Source organism: Salmo trutta, chromosome 28 (assembly GCF_901001165.1).
Source record: "Salmo trutta chromosome 28, fSalTru1.1, whole genome shotgun sequence".
Taxonomy (NCBI): Eukaryota; Metazoa; Chordata; class Actinopteri; order Salmoniformes; family Salmonidae; genus Salmo; species Salmo trutta.
In genome coordinates this window covers 5,014,251-5,030,430 of record NC_042984.1, presented here as the reverse complement: position 1 = coordinate 5,030,430, position 16,180 = coordinate 5,014,251, and the positions used below count along the sequence as shown (strand labels likewise).

Here is a 16,180-nt window from a genome sequence, read left to right as displayed (position 1 = left end):
TGGAGAAAATCCCAATTTCAGTTCCCAGAGGCAGCAGTTAAAACAGTCTGTCAGCCATGATGCTGTTCCCAGAGGCAGTAGTTAAAACAGTCTGTCAGCCATGATGCAGTTCCCAGAGGCAGTAGATAAAACAGTCTGTCAGCCATGATGCTGTTCCCAGAGGCAGTAGTTAAAACAGTCTGTCAGCCATAATGCTGTTCCCAGAGGCAGTAGTTAAAACAGTCTGTCAGCCATGATGCTGTTCCCAGAGGCAGTAGTTAAAACAGTCTGTCAGCCATGATGCAGTTCCCAGAGGCAGTAGATAAAACAGTCTGTCAGCCATGATGCTGTTCCCAGAGGCAGTAGTTAAAACAGTCTGTCAGCCATAATGCTGTTCCCAGAGGCAGTAGTTAAAACAGTCTGTCAGCCATGATGCTGTTCCCAGAGGCAGTAGTTAAAACAGTCTGTCAGCCATGATGCAGTTCCCAGAGGCAGTAGATAAAACAGTCTGTCAGCCATGATGCTGTTCCCAGAGGCAGTAGTTAAAACAGTCTGTCAGCCATAATGCTGTTCCCAGAGGCAGTAGTTAAAACAGTCTGTCAGCCATGATGCTGTTCCCAGAGGCAGTAGTTAAAACAGTCTGTCAGCCATGATGCTGTTCCCAGAGGCAGTAGTTAAAACAGTCTGTCAGCCATGATGCTGTTCCCAGAGGCAGTAGTTAAAACAGTCTATCAGCCATGATGCTGTTCCCAGAGGCAGTAGTTAAAACAGTCTGTCAGTTATGATGATGTTCCCAGAGGCAGTAGTTAAAACAGTCTGTCAGCCATGATGCTGTTCCCAGAGGCAGTAGTTAAAACAGTCTGTCAGCCATGATGCTGTTCCCAGAGGCAGTAGTTAAAACAGTCTGTCAGCCATGATGATGTTCCCAGAGGTTCCAGGGGGTTTATAGTACTGACTACAGTTATAGTACTGACTACAGTTATAGTGGTGTTATAGTACTGACTACAGTTATAGTGCTGACTACAGTTATAGTACTGATTACAGTTATAGTACTGAATACAGTTATAGTACTGACTACAGTTATAGTACTGACTACAGTTATAGTGGTACTGACTACAGTTCTAGTACTGACTACAGTTATAGTGGTGTTATAGTACTGACTACAGTTATAGTACTGACTACAGTTATAGTACTGACTACAGTAATAGTGGTGTTATAGTACTGACTACAGTTATAGTGGTACTGACTGCAGTTCTAGTACTGACTACAGTTCTAGTACTGACTACAGTTCTAGTACTGACTACAGTTCTAGTGGTACTGACTACAGTTATAGTACTGACTACAGTTATAGTGGTGTTATAGTACTGACTACAGTTCTAGTACTGACTACAGTTCTAGTGGTACTGACTACAGTTATAGTACTGACTACAGTTATAGTGGTACTGACTACAGTTAAAGTGGTTCTGACTACAGTTATAGTGGTACTGACTACAGTTATAGTGGTGTTATAGTACTGACTACAGTTCTAGTACTGACTACAGTTATAGTGGTGTTATAGTACTGACTACAGTTATAGTGGTACTGACTACAATTATAGTGCTGACTACAGTTATAGTGGTACTGACTACAGTTATAGTGGTACTGACTACAGTTATAGTACTGACTAAAGTTATAGTGGTGTTATAGTACTGACTACAGTTATAGTACTGATTACAGTTATAGTACTGACTACAGTTATAGTGGTACTGAATACAGTTATAGTACTGACTACAGTTATAGTACTGACTACAGTTATAGTACTGACTACAGTTATAGTGGTGTTATACTACTGACTACAGTTATAGTACTGACTACAGTTATAGTACTGACTACAGTTATAGTACTGACTACAGTTATAGTGGTGTTATAGTACTGACTACAGTTATAGTACTGACTACAGTTCAAGTACTGACTACAGTTATAGTGGTACTGACTACAGTTATAGTGGTACTGACTACAGTTCTAGTACTGACTACAGTTATAGTGGTGTTATAGTACTGACTACAGTTATAGTGGTACTGACTACAGTTCTAGTACTGACTACAGTTCTAGTACTGACTACAGTTCTAGTACTGACTACAGTTATAGTGGTACTGACTACAGTTATAGTACTGACTACAGTTATAGTGGTGTTATAGTACTGACTACAGTTCTAGTACTGACTACAGTTCTAGTGGTACTGACTACAGTTATAGTACTGACCACAGTTATAGTGGTACTGACTTCAGTTATAGTGGTGTTATAGTACTGACTACAGTTCTAGTACTGACTACAGTTATAGTGGTGTTATAGTACTGACTACAGTTATAGTGGTACTGACTACAATTATAGTGCTGACTACAGTTATAGTGGTACTGACTACAGTTATAGTGGTACTGACTACAGTTATAGTACTGACTACAGTTATAGTACTGACTACAGTTATAGTACTGACTACAGTTATAGTGGTACTGAATACAGTTATAGTACTGACTACAGTTATGGTACTGACTACAGTTATAGTACTGACTACAGTTATAGTGGTACTGACTACAGTTATAGTGGTACTGACTACAGTTCTAGTACTGACTACAGTTATAGTGGTACTGACTACAGTTATAGTACTGACTACAGTTATAGTACTGACTACAGTTATAGTGGTACTGACTACAGTTATAGTACTGACTACAGTTATAGTACTGACTACAGTTATAGTGGTGTTATAGTACTGACTACAATTATATTACTGACTACAGTTATAGTGGTGTTATAGTACTGACTACAGTTATAGTACTGACTACAGTTATAGTACTGACTACAGTTATAATACTGACTACAGTTACAGTTATTGTACTGACTACAGTTATAGTGGTGTTATAGTACTGACTACAGTTATAGTGGTGTTATAGTACTGACTACAGTTCTAGTACTGACTACAGTTCTAGTACTGACTACAGTTCTAGTACTGACTACAGTTCTAGTGGTGTTAAAGTACTGACTACAGTTCTAGTACTGACTACTGTTATAGTGGTACTGACTACAGTTATAATACTGACTACAGTTATAGTGGTACTGACTACAGTTCTAGTACTGACTACAGTTATAGTGGTGTTATAGTACTGACTACAGTTATAGTACTGACTACAGTTATAGTACTGACTACAGTTATAGTGGTGTTATAGTACTGACTACAGTTATAGTACTGACTACAGTTATAGTGCTGACTACAGTTATAGTGGTACTGACTACAGTTCTAGTGGTATTGACTACAGTTATAGTGGTACTGACTACAGTTCTAGTGGTACTGACTACAGTTACAGTACTGACTACAGTTCTAGTGGTACTGACTACAGTTCTAGTACTGACTACAGTTATAGTGGTACTGACTATAATTCAGCTGGAAAGCCAACATATTCATGTCATTAACAGTTGATTACAGAGAGATGAGAGTCTGCATCTTCCATTGTGCTACAACTTCCTGATCCATCCAGGAGAAACCTACGAATTACATTTTGCATTTTTGTTTGCGATTGATGTAAAGAATCTTTGTGATTGGTATAAACAAGCAGCACTCACTTCACAGACTCCAGACCCGTCCAGACACTGGTCAGAGTGGCCATTACAGTTGCAGGGAACACACTTCCCCAGGAACAGACCTTTAGTGTCTCTGTAGTACCCTGGAGCACATTGCTGGAGTTTTAGTTATAGGAGGGGGAGAAGAGAGAGAAGATGAGAGGGATAGCAGGGGAGAGATAGAAGGTGAGGCAGAGAGAGAAGGTGAGGGAGAGCAGGGGGAGAGATCAAAGGTGAGGGAGAGAGAGAAGGTGAGGGAGAGCAGGGAGAGGGAGAGAGAGAAGGTGAGGGAGAGCAGGGGGACAGAGAGAAGGTGAGGGAGAGAGAGAAGGTGAGGGAGAGCAGGGGGACAGAGAGAAGGTGAGGGAGAGCAGGGAGAGGGAGAGAGAGAAGGTGAGGGAGAGCAGGGAGAGGGAGAGAGAGAAGGTGAGGGAGAGAGAGAAGGTGAGGGAGAGAGAGAAGGTGAGGGAGAGCAGGGGGAGGGAGAGAGAGAAGGTGAGGGAGAGCAGGGGGAGGGAGAAGGTGAGGGAGAGAGAGAAGGTGAGGGAGAGCAGGGAGAGGGAGAAGGTGAGGGAGAGAGAGAAGGTGAGGGAGAGCAGGGGGAGGGAGAGAGAGAAGGTGAGGGAGAGAGAGAATGTGAGGGAGAGCAGGGGGACAGAGAGAAGGTGAGGGAGAGCAGGGAGACAGAAATAAACTGAGACTGAGATTCTGACTTGATTCCTATCTGCATGGACAAATCTGCGGACATATAATCATTGTTTATCACACCAAACTATAAGGTTGGGATATCTGAAGTAAAAACCTAAAAACAAATCCTGATTTAAGTATCCAGCAATGTAATAACATACAGTAGTACCCACATGTATATTAAACAGTCAGCTGGCTGTGATCTGACCTGGCTGGGTTAGTAACACAGTAATAACACAGTACTAATCAGCCAACCCATTCCAACCTGACTGGGTTAGTAACACAGTAATAACACAGTACTAATCAGCCATCCCATTCCAACCTGGCAGGAGTCTCCCTGGCAGGAGTCTCCCTGGCAGGAGTCTCCCTGGCAGGAGTCTCCCTGGCAGGAGTCTCCCTGGCAGGAGTCTCCCTGGTAGTTACCGGGACAGAAGCAGATCTCTACGCTGTTGGGCTATGGTTAGTAACCCAGTAATAACCCAGAAATGTTTTAGTAATAACACATTAATAACATATGAATAACATAACCCAGTCATAACATCATCCTAAAATAGTCCTAACATAGTTTTAACCTGTTAATAACATAGTAATAGTTCAGTAATAACATGAACAACATAACCCAGTCCTAACATCCTCCTAACATAGTCCTAACATCGTCCTAGTAATAACCCAGTAATAACCCAGTAATAACCCAGTAATAACACATTTAGAACACATTACTAACACCAACCTGGCAGGAGTCTCCCTGGTAGTTAGCAGGACAGAGGCAGATCTCTACGCTGTTGGCATGTCGCCCCGTGGGCAGGGTCTGTGCTCCCTCCAGCACAACCCCGCGTAGCGACACAGTGTGGGCAGACTGGGAGTGGAGAGCTCTGATCTGGAGAGACTCTAAACCCACCAGAACCATCATCAGTTCCTCTCTAGACACCACGCTACCCGTCCGGGCGTGGTGGAAACTTCCCTGGGGGGTAGAGAGGGAGGGAGAGAGAGAGAGACGGGGGTGAGAGAGAGAGAGAGAGAGATGGGGGTGAGAGTAGGCATGGGTATTATGATGTTGGCGGCAGGTAGCCTAGAGGTTAGAGTGTTCGGCCAGTAACCGAAAGGTTGCTAGATCGAATCTCCCGAGCTGACAAGGTAAAAATCTGTCGTTCTGCTCCTGAACAAGGCAGTTTAACCCACTGGCACTCATAGGACTTCATGTTACACAATACATGTATGTTTTGCTCGATAAAGTTCATATTTATGTCCAAAACCCCATCCCCAGGTGGTCAGTGTCCCTCCACCATGTGGACTATCCCCAGGTGGTCAGTGTCCCTCCACCATGTGGACTATCCCCAGGTGGTCAGTGTCCCTCCACCATGTGGACTATCCCCAGGTGGTCAGTGTCCCTCCACCATTTGGACTATCCCCAGGTGGTCAGTGTCCCTCCACCATGTGGACTATCCCCAGGTGGTCAGTGTCCCTCCACCATGTGGACTATCCCCAGGTGGTCAGTGTCCTACCTCCACCATGTGGACTATCCCCAGGTGGTCAGTGTCCCTCCTCCACCATGTGGACTGTCCCCAGGTGGTCAGTGTCCCTCCACCATGTGGACTATCCCCAGGTGGTCAGTGTCCTACCTCCACCATGTGGACTATCCCCAGGTGGTCAGTGTCCCTCCTCCACCATGTGGACTGTCCCCAGGTGGTCAGGTCAGTGTCCCTCCACCATGTGGACTATCCCCAGGTGGTCAGTGTCCTACCTCCACCATGTGGACTATCCCCAGGTGGTCAGTGTCCCTCCTCCACCATGTGGACTGTCCCCAGGTGGTCAGGTCAGTGTCCCTCCACCATGTGGACTATCCCCAGGTGGTCAGTGTCCCACCTCCACCATGTGGACTATCCCCAGGTGGTCAGGTCAGTGTCCCTCCACCATGTGGACTATCCCCAGGTGGTCAGTGTCCCTCCACCATGTGGACTATCCCCAGGTGGTCAGTGTCCTACCTCCACCATGTGGACTATCCCCAGGTGGTCAGTGTCCCTCCTCCACCATGTGGACTGTCCCCAGGTGGTCAGTGTCCTACCTCCACCATGTGGACTATCCCCAGGTGGTCAGTGTCCCTCCTCCACCATGTGGACTGTCCCCAGGTGGTCAGGTCAGTGTCCCTCCACCACGTGGACTGTCCCCAGGTGGTCAGGTCAGTGTCCCTCCACCATTTGGACTATCCCCAGGTGGTCAGTGTCCTACCTCCACCATGTGGACTATCCCCAGGTGGTCAGTGTCCCTCCTCCACCATGTGGACTGTCCCCAGGTGGTCAGTGTTCCTCCACCATGTGGACTATCCCCAGGTGGTCAGTGTCCCTCCTCCACCATGTGGACTGTCCCCAGGTGGTCAGTGTCCTACCTCCACCATGTGGACTATCCTCAGGTGGTCAGTGTCCTACCTCCACCATGTGGACGATCCCCAGGTGTGGTTCTTCAGGTGAAGAATATGCTCTCTCCATAAACACCAGGGTCATCTGGTTACCCTGGAGACACAGAGACACACACACAGTCTTTACTATCAGACGCACAACCATTATCAACAGTGATTAACCAGCCTTACTGGTAGTTAATGTTAATGAGAACAGCTACATTATCAACAGGGATTAACCAGCCTTACTGGTAGTTAATGTTAATGAGAACAGCTACATTATCAACAGGGATTAACCAGCCTTACTGGTAGTTAATGTTAATGAGAACAGCTACATTATCAATAGGGATTAACCAGCCTTACTGGTAGTTAATGTTAATGAGAACAGCTACATTATCAACAGGGATTAACCAGCCTTACTGGTAGTTAATGTTAATGAGAACAGCTACATTATCAACAGGGATTAACCAGCCTTACTGGTAGTTAATGTTAATGAGAACAGCTACATTATCAACAGGGATTAACCAGCCTTACTGGTAGTTAATGTGAATGAGAACAGCTACATTATCAACAGCGATTAACCAGCCTTACTGGTAGTTAATGTGAATGAGAACAGCTACATTATCAATAGGGATTAACCAGCCTTACTGGTAGTTAATGAGAACAGCTACATTATCAACAGGGATTAACCAGCCTTACTGGTAGTTAATGTTAATGAGAACAGCTACATTATCAACAGGGATTAACCAGCCTTACTGGTAGTTAATGTGAATGAGAACAGCTACATTATCAACAGGGATTAACCAGCCTTACTGGTAGTTAATGTGAATGAGAACAGCTACATTATCAACAGGGATTAACCAGCCTTACTGGTAGTTAATGTGAATGAGAACAGCTACATTATCAACAGGGATTAACCAGCCTTACTGGTAGTTAATGTGAATGAGAACAGCTACATTATCAACAGGGATTAACCAGCCTTACTGGTAGTTAATGTGAATGAGAACAGCTACATTATCAACAGGGATTAACCAGCCTTACTGGTAGTTAATGTGAATGAGAACAGCTACATTATCAACAGGGATTAACCAGCCTTACTGGTAGTTAATGTGAATGAGAACAGCTACATTATCAACAGGGATTAACCAGCCTTACTGGTAGTTAATGTGAATGAGAACAGCTACATTATCAACAGGGATTAACCAGCCTTACTGGTAGTTAATGTTAATGAGAACAGCTACATTAATCAACAGGGATTAACCAGCCTTACTGGTAGTTAATATTAATGAGAACAGCTACATTAATCAACAGGGATTAACCAGCCTTACTGGTAGTTAATATTAATGAGAATAGCTCATCAGTTGACTGAGAAATTCATACAGTGCATTTGGAAAGTATTCAGACCCCTTGACTTTTTCCACATTTTGTTACTTTACAGTCTTATTCTAAAATTGACTAAATTACTTTTCTCCCCCTCATCAATCTAAAAACATGGTTTTTAGAAATGTTCGCTAATTTATTAAAAATAATTAACAGAAATACCTTATTTACATAAGTATTCAGACCCTTTGCTATGAGACTCGATTTGGAAAGGCGCACACCTGTCTATATAAGGTCCTACAGGTGACAGTGCATGTCAAAGAAAAAAACCAAGCCATGAGGTCGAAGGAATTGTCCGTAGAGCTCAGAGACAGGATTGTGTCGAGGCACAGATCTGGGGAAGGGTATCAAAACATTTCTGCAGCATTGAAGGTCCCCAAGAACACAGTGGCCTCCATCATTCTTAAATGGAAGAAGTTTGGAACCACCAAGACTCTTCCTAGAACTGGCCGCCCGGCCAAACTGAGCAATCGGGGGAGAAGGGCCTTGGTCTGGGAGGTGACCAAGAACCCGATGGTCACTCTGACAGAGCTCCAGAGTTCCTCTGTGGAGATGGGAGAACCTTCCAGAAGGACAACCATCTCTGCAGCACCCAATCAGACATTTATGGTAGAGTGGCCAGACGGAAGCCACTCCTCAGTAAAAGGCACATGACAGCCCGCTTGTAGTTTGCCAAAAGGCACCTAAAGGACTCTCAGACCATAAGAAACAAGATTCTTTGGTCTGATGAAACCAAGATTAAGCTCTTTGGCCTGAATGCCAAGCGTCACGTCTGGAGGAAACCTGGCACCATCCCTACGGTGAAGCATGGTGGTGGCAGCATCATGTGGGGACGTTTTTCAGCGGCAAGGACTGGGAGACTAGTCAGGATCGAGGCAAAGATGAACGGAGCAAAGTACAGAGATCCTTGATGAAAACCTGCTCCAGAGCGCTCAGGACCTCAGACTGTGGCGACTGTTCACCTTCCAACAGGACAACGACTCTAAGCACACAGCCAAGACAACGCAGGATTGGCTTCGGGACAAGTCTCTGAATGTCCTTCAGTGGCCCAGTCAGAGCCCGGACTTGAACCCGATCGAACATCTCTGGAGAGACCTGAAAATACCTGTGCAGCAACACTCCCAATCTAACCTGACAGAGCTTGAGAGGATCTGCAGAGAAGAATGGAAGAAACTCCCCAAATACAGGTGTGCCAACCTTTGTATCGTCATACCCAAGAAGACTCAAGGCTGTAATCGCTGCCAAAGGTGCTTCAACAAAGTAAACTGTCTGAATACTTATGTAAATGTGATAGTTTTTTTAAATGTTTTTTTATTCACAAAAATGTCTAAAAACCTGTTTTTGCTTTGTCATTATGGGGTATTGTGTGTAGATTGATAAGGGGAAAAAACTATTTAATCCATTTTAGAAAATGCCTATAACGTAACAAAATGTGGTAAAAGTCAAGGGGTCTGAATACTTTCATAAGGCTCTGTACACAAAGCATTTCAACAACACAAGCACATCTTTCTTTTGAGCAGAATTGAACCAGATCTCTGATCTCTTAACTGGTAGGAACAAGGTTTACATACTTCATACTTTATTTCAGACGCTTCAAAGGATACCAAGTACTACTTTGGCGTTAACATCATTCTACTGTGTTTAGGTGTAAAGCATGGTCCCTGTGGTGGGATGTGTACCTTGAGAATGACGTCAGGTCGAGAGGCTTCAGCGGGCAGAGAGAGAACATCTCCTCTCATAGTCTGAGTGTGCAGACGATACCGCAGATACCCTCCATAAGATGATACCTAAATAGAGATGGTTAGAGAGGGATGAGAGGGAGGGAAGGAGAGATGGAGAGAGGGAGAGAGGGAGAGAGGGAGAGAGGGAGAGAGGGAGAGAGGGAGAGAGGGAGAGATGGAGAGAGGGAGAGAGGGAGAGGGAGGGAAGGAGAGATGGAGAGGGAGAGGGAGAGAGGGAGAGAGGGAGAGATGGAGAGAGGGAGAGAGGGAGAGAGGGAGAGATGGAGAGAGGGAGAGAGGGAGAGGGAGGGAAGGAGAGAGGGAGAGGGACAGAGGGAGAGGGAGGGAAGGAGAGATGGAGAGAGGGAGAGGGAGGGAAGGAGAGAGGGAGAGGGAGGGAAGGAGAGATGGAGAGGGAGAGAGGGATGAGAGGGAGGGAAGGAGAGATGGAGAGGGAGAGCGGGAGAGCGAGACAGAAGAAAGAGAGGAATAACAATAAAGGGATAGAAAGTGATCGATATTGACAGAGAGGACAGGAAGAGACAGACGACAGGAAGAGACAGAGACAGGAAGAGACAGAGACAGGAAGAGACAGAGACAGGAAGAGACAGAGACAGGAAGAGACAGAGACAGGAAGAGACAGAGACAGGAAGAGACAGAGAAGACAGGAAGAGACAGAGACAGAGAAGACAGGAAGAGACAGACGACAGAGAAGACAGGAAGAGACAGAAGACAGGAAGAGACAGAGAGGACAGGAAGAGACAGAAAGGACAGGAAGAGACAGAGACAGGAAGAGACAGAGAAGACAGGAAGAGACAGAGACAGAGAAGACAGGAAGAGACAGACGACAGAGAGGACAGGAAGAGACAGAGACAGGAAGAGACAGAGACAGGAAGAGACAGAGAAGACAGGAAGAGACAGAGAAGACAGGAAGAGACAGACGACAGAGAAGACAGGAAGAGACAGAAGACAGGAAGAGACAGAGAGGACAGGAAGAGACAGAAAGGACAGGAAGAGACAGAGACAGGAAGAGACAGAGAAGACAGGAAGAGACAGAGACAGAGAAGACAGGAAGAGACAGACGACAGAGAGGACAGGAAGAGACAGAGACAGGAAGAGACAGAGACAGGAAGAGACAGAGAAGACAGGAAGAGACAGAGAAGACAGGAAGAGACAGACGACAGAGAAGACAGGAAGAGACAGAAGACAGGAAGAGACAGAGAGGACAGGAAGAGACAGAAAGGACAGGAAGAGACAGAGACAGGAAGAGACAGAGAAGACAGGAAGAGACAGAGACAGAGAAGACAGGAAGAGACAGACGACAGAGAGGACAGGAAGAGACAGAGACAGGAAGAGACAGAGACAGGAAGAGACAGAGAAGACAGGAAGAGACAGAGACAGAGAAGACAGGAAGAGACAGACGACAGAGAAGACAGGAAGAGACAGAAGACAGGAAGAGACAGAGAGGACAGGAAGAGACAGAAAGGACAGGAAGAGACAGAGACAGGAAGAGACAGAGAAGACAGGAAGAGACAGAGACAGAGAAGACAGGAAGAGACAGACGACAGAGAAGACAGGAAGAGACAGAAGACAGGAAGAGACAGAGAGGACAGGAAGAGACAGAAAGGACAGGAAGAGACAGAGACAGAGAAGACAGGAAGAGACAGACGACAGGAAGAGACAGACGACAGGAAGAGACAGACGACAGAGAAGACAGGAAGAGACAGAAGACAGGAAGAGACAGAGAGGACAGGAAGAGACAGAGACAGAGAAGACAGGAAGAGACAGACGACAGGAAGAGACAGAGACAGAGAGGACAGGAAGAGACAGAAGACAGGAAGAGAGAGAGAAGACAGGAAGAGACAGAGACAAAGAGGTCAGGAAAAGACAGAGAGGACAGGAAAAGACAGAAAGTACAGGAAAAGACAGAGAGGACAGGAAGAGACAGAGAAGAGACAGGAAGTGACACAGAAGACAGGAAGAGACAGAAGACAGGAAGAGACAGGAAGAGCCAAAGAAGACAAGGAAGAGGCAGAAAGAGACAGAGAAGACAGGAAGAGGCAGAGAAGACAGGAAGCGACAGAACATATATATATATATATATAGTCCTTAGCACTAGTGTAATCTGATGTAGCCTCCTTTTGCTCCTGCAAACCCTCACCACCAACCCTGATGCATTTAATTCACCCACCCCAGCAGCTTGTCTCTTCCTGTCCTCTCTGTCTCCTCCTGTCCTTTCTGTCTCTGTCTCTTCCTGTCTTCTGTCTCTTCCTGTCCTCTCTGTCTCTGTCTCTTCCTGTCCTCTCTGTCTCTTCCTGTCTTCTGTCTCTTCCTGTCTTCTCTGTCTTTTCCTGACCTCTTTGTCTCTGTCTCTTCTTGTCTTCTCTCTCTCTTCCTGTCTTCTGTCTCTTCCTGTCCTCTCTGTCTTTTCCTGACCTCTTTGTCTCTGTCGCTTCCTGTCTTCTGTCTCTTCCTGTCCTCTCTGTCTTTTCATGTCCTCTCTGTCTTTTCCTGTCCTTTCTGTCTTTTCATGTCCTCTCTGTCTCTTCCTGTCTTCTGTTTCTTCCTGGCCTCTCTGTCTCTTCCTGTCCTCTGTCTTTGTCTGTACCTTGTCTCCCAGGTATGTTCTAGGAGCGTGCCAGAAGAGGTCTTGGTAGACATCAGGTACATCACTAAGGTCCGCTTCCACCACATCCTGACCAGGATATACTGTCACAGGAACTTCCTGTCTGTCTGCTCCCAGCAGCACCCAGGCCATCATGTCTATCACCTATAGAGATGTTATAATAACATTACATTATAATATAACATAACACTTCCTGTCTGACTGCACCCAGACCATCATGTCTATCACCTATAGAGATGTTATAATAACATTACATTATAATATAACATAACACTTCCTGTCTGACTGCACCCAGACCATCATGTCTATCACCTATAGAGATGTTATAATAACATGACATTATAATATAACATTAATATAACACTTCCTGTCTGACTGCACCCAGACCATCATGTCTATCACCTATAGAGATGTTATAATAACATTACATTATAATATAACATAACACTTCCTGTCTGACTGCACCCAGACCATCATGTCTATCACCTATAGAGATGTTATAATAACATGACATTATAATATAACATTAATATAACACTTCCTGTCTGACTGCACCCAGACCATCATGTCTATCACCTATAGAGATGTTATAATAACATTACATTATAATATAACATAACACTTCCTGTCTGACTGCACCCAGACCATCATGTCTATCACCTATAGAGATGTTATAATAACATGACATTATAATATAACATTAATATAACACTTCCTGTCTGACTGCACCCAGACCATCATGTCCAACACCTATAGAGATGTTATAATAACATTACATTATAATATAACATTAATATAACACTTCCTGTCTGACTGCACCCAGACCATCATGTCTATCACCTATAGAGATGTTATAATAACATTACATTATAATATAACATTAATATAACACTTCCTGTCTGACTGCACCCAGACCATCATGTCTATCACCTATAGAGATGTTATAATAACATTACATTATAATATAACATTAATATAACACTTCCTGTCTGACTGCACCCAGGCCATCATGTCTATCACCTATAGAGATGTTATAATAACATTACATTATAATATAACATAACACTTCCTGTCTGACTGCACCCAGACCATCATGTCTATCACCTATAGAGATGTTATAATAACATGACATTATAATATAACATTAATATAACACTTCCTGTCTGACTGCACCCAGACCATCATGTCCAACACCTATAGAGATGTTATAATAACATTACATTATAATATAACATTAATATAACACTTCCTGTCTGACTGCACCCAGACCATCATGTCTATCACCTATAGAGATGTTATAATAACATTACAATATAATATAAGATAACACTTCCTGTCTGACTGCACCCAGACCATCATGTCTATCACCTATAGAGATGTTATAATAACATTACATTATAATATAACATAACACTTCCTGTCTGACTGCACCCAGGCCATCATGTCTATCACCTATAGAGATGTTATAATAACATGACATTATAATATAACATAACACTTCCTGTCTGACTGCACCCAGACCATCATGTCTATCACCTATAGAGATGTTATAATAACATGACATTATAATATAACATTAATATAACACTTCCTGTCTGACTGCACCCAGACCATCATGTCTATCACCTATAGAGATGTTATAATAACATTACATTATAATATAACATAGCACTTCCTGTCTGACTGCACCCAGACCATCATGTCTATCACCTATAGAGATGTTATAATAACATGACATTATAATATAACATAACACTTCCTGTCTGACTGCACCCAGACCATCATGTCTATCAGCTATAGAGATGTTATAATAACATTACAATATAATATAAGATTAATATAACACTTCCTGTCTGACTGCACCCAGACCATCATGTCTATCACCTATAGAGATGTTATAATAACATTACAATATAATATAACATTAATATAACACTTCCTGTCTGACTGCACCCAGACCATCATGTCTATCACCTATAGAGATGTTATAATAACATGACATTATAATATAACATTAATATAACACTTCCTGTCTGACTGCACCCAGGCCATCATGTCTATCACCTATAGAGATGTTATAATAACATTACATTATAATATAACACTTCCTGTCTGACTGCACCCAGACCATCATGTCTATCACCTATAGAGATGTTATAATAACATTACATTATAATATAACATAACACTTCCTGTCTGACTGCACCCAGACCATCATGTCTATCAGCTATAGAGATGTTATAATAACATTACAATATAATATAACATTAATATAACACTTCCTGTCTGACTGCACCCAGACCATCATGTCTATCACCTATAGAGATGTTATAATAACATTACAATATAATATAACATTAATATAACACTTCCTGTCTGACTGCACCCAGGCCATCATGTCTATCACTCGGGGATTATACACATTACATATTACTACACATAAACAACGTTAATACGTGTAAAACAAACTTTACAATGTAAAACAAACAAAACACTTTACAATGCCATGTGGCGTGGACGCAAATCCATAGACGAACAGGTTAAACCGCACAGCATTGATTCAAAACATGCTAAATTGTGTTTCAGCACAAAAAAGTACATCTGAGTTTTATGTCAGTTGCAAAATATGGAACTGTTGAGCAAACACACAAACTATAAGCACAACCCTCTGTCCTCTACCTCAGTCCGTCGTTTCTCTGAGCTACGACAGCGGTTGGTGGCTCCGAAACAGAAACAGGAAGTGCAGCCTTTAGGGTTGGTGGGGTCAAGGTAGAAGGTCTCCACTCTGCACTGGTCACAATGACCATCCTGGACATTCTCCTGAAAAAAAGGAAAGTGAGAAAGTATGCTAATTGGCCAATAACGTCTTTGTGAGATTCTGCTTCCTGGTTGAACATATCCAACTCGAAGGACCATGAAAAATGAAATAACTTAATCTGCCTCTAAATACCAATCTAAGGGTGGACGGGAATAAATGGCCAGCCTTTTTAAAAGAAAGGATTCATTATGTTATGTAGCACAGAGAGGAAATACATTTTATATTGACATTAAAGTAAAGTTCACACAGACAGTAGGGTGGAGTTCACACAGACAGTAGGGTGGAGTTCACACAGACAGTAGGGTGGAGTTCACACAGACAGTAGGGAGTGTGGACACGGACAGTAGGGTGGAGTTCACACAGACAGTAGGGTGGAGTTCACACAGACAGTAGGGAGTGTGGACACGGACAGTAGGGTGGAGTTCACACAGACAGTAGGGTGGAGTTCACACAGACAGTAGAGTGGTGTTCACACAGACAGTAGGGAGTGTGGACACAGACAGTAGGGTGGAGTTCACACAGACAGTAGGGTGGAGTTCAAACGGACAGTAGGGTGGAGTTCACACGGACAGTAGGGTGGAGTTCACACAGACAGTAGGGTGGAGTTCACACAGACAGCAGGGTGGAGTTCACACAGACAGTAGGGTGGAGTTCACACAGACAGTAGGGTGGAGTTCACACAGACAGTAGGGTGGAGTTCACACAGACAGCAGGGTGGAGTTCACACAGACAGTAGAGTGGAGTTCACACAGACAGTAGGGTGGAGTTCACACAGACAGCAGGGAGTGTGGACACGGACAGTAGAGTGGAGTTCACACAGACAGTAGGGTGGAGTTCACACAGACAGTAGGGTGGAGTTCACACGGACAGCAGGGAGTGTGGACACGGACAGCAGGTCTGACCTTGCAGAGGCATCGTCCCGTGTAAGAGTCACACACTTCCTCCTCTGTCGCCGCGTCGTTGCAGTCACATGGCCTACAGTTGGG

At 44.0% G+C, this 16,180-nt stretch overlaps 1 protein-coding gene across 1 annotated transcript in view; it reads right to left on the bottom strand.

Moving 5' to 3' along the window:
• The window catches only part of lama5 (laminin, alpha 5), a gene marked incomplete in the record, with an annotated part of 207,409 nt that overhangs the window by 53,794 nt on the left and 137,435 nt on the right, over positions 1-16,180 (bottom strand). The window contains 7 exon segments of the mRNA XM_029720356.1: positions 3,574-3,687; positions 4,988-5,218; positions 6,681-6,764; positions 9,709-9,816; positions 12,359-12,520; positions 15,056-15,196; positions 16,097-16,180. The exon segment at positions 16,097-16,180 is cut by the window's right edge and continues 61 nt beyond it. Of these exon segments, the coding sequence (XP_029576216.1) occupies positions 3,574-3,687; positions 4,988-5,218; positions 6,681-6,764; positions 9,709-9,816; positions 12,359-12,520; positions 15,056-15,196; positions 16,097-16,180 (924 nt within the window).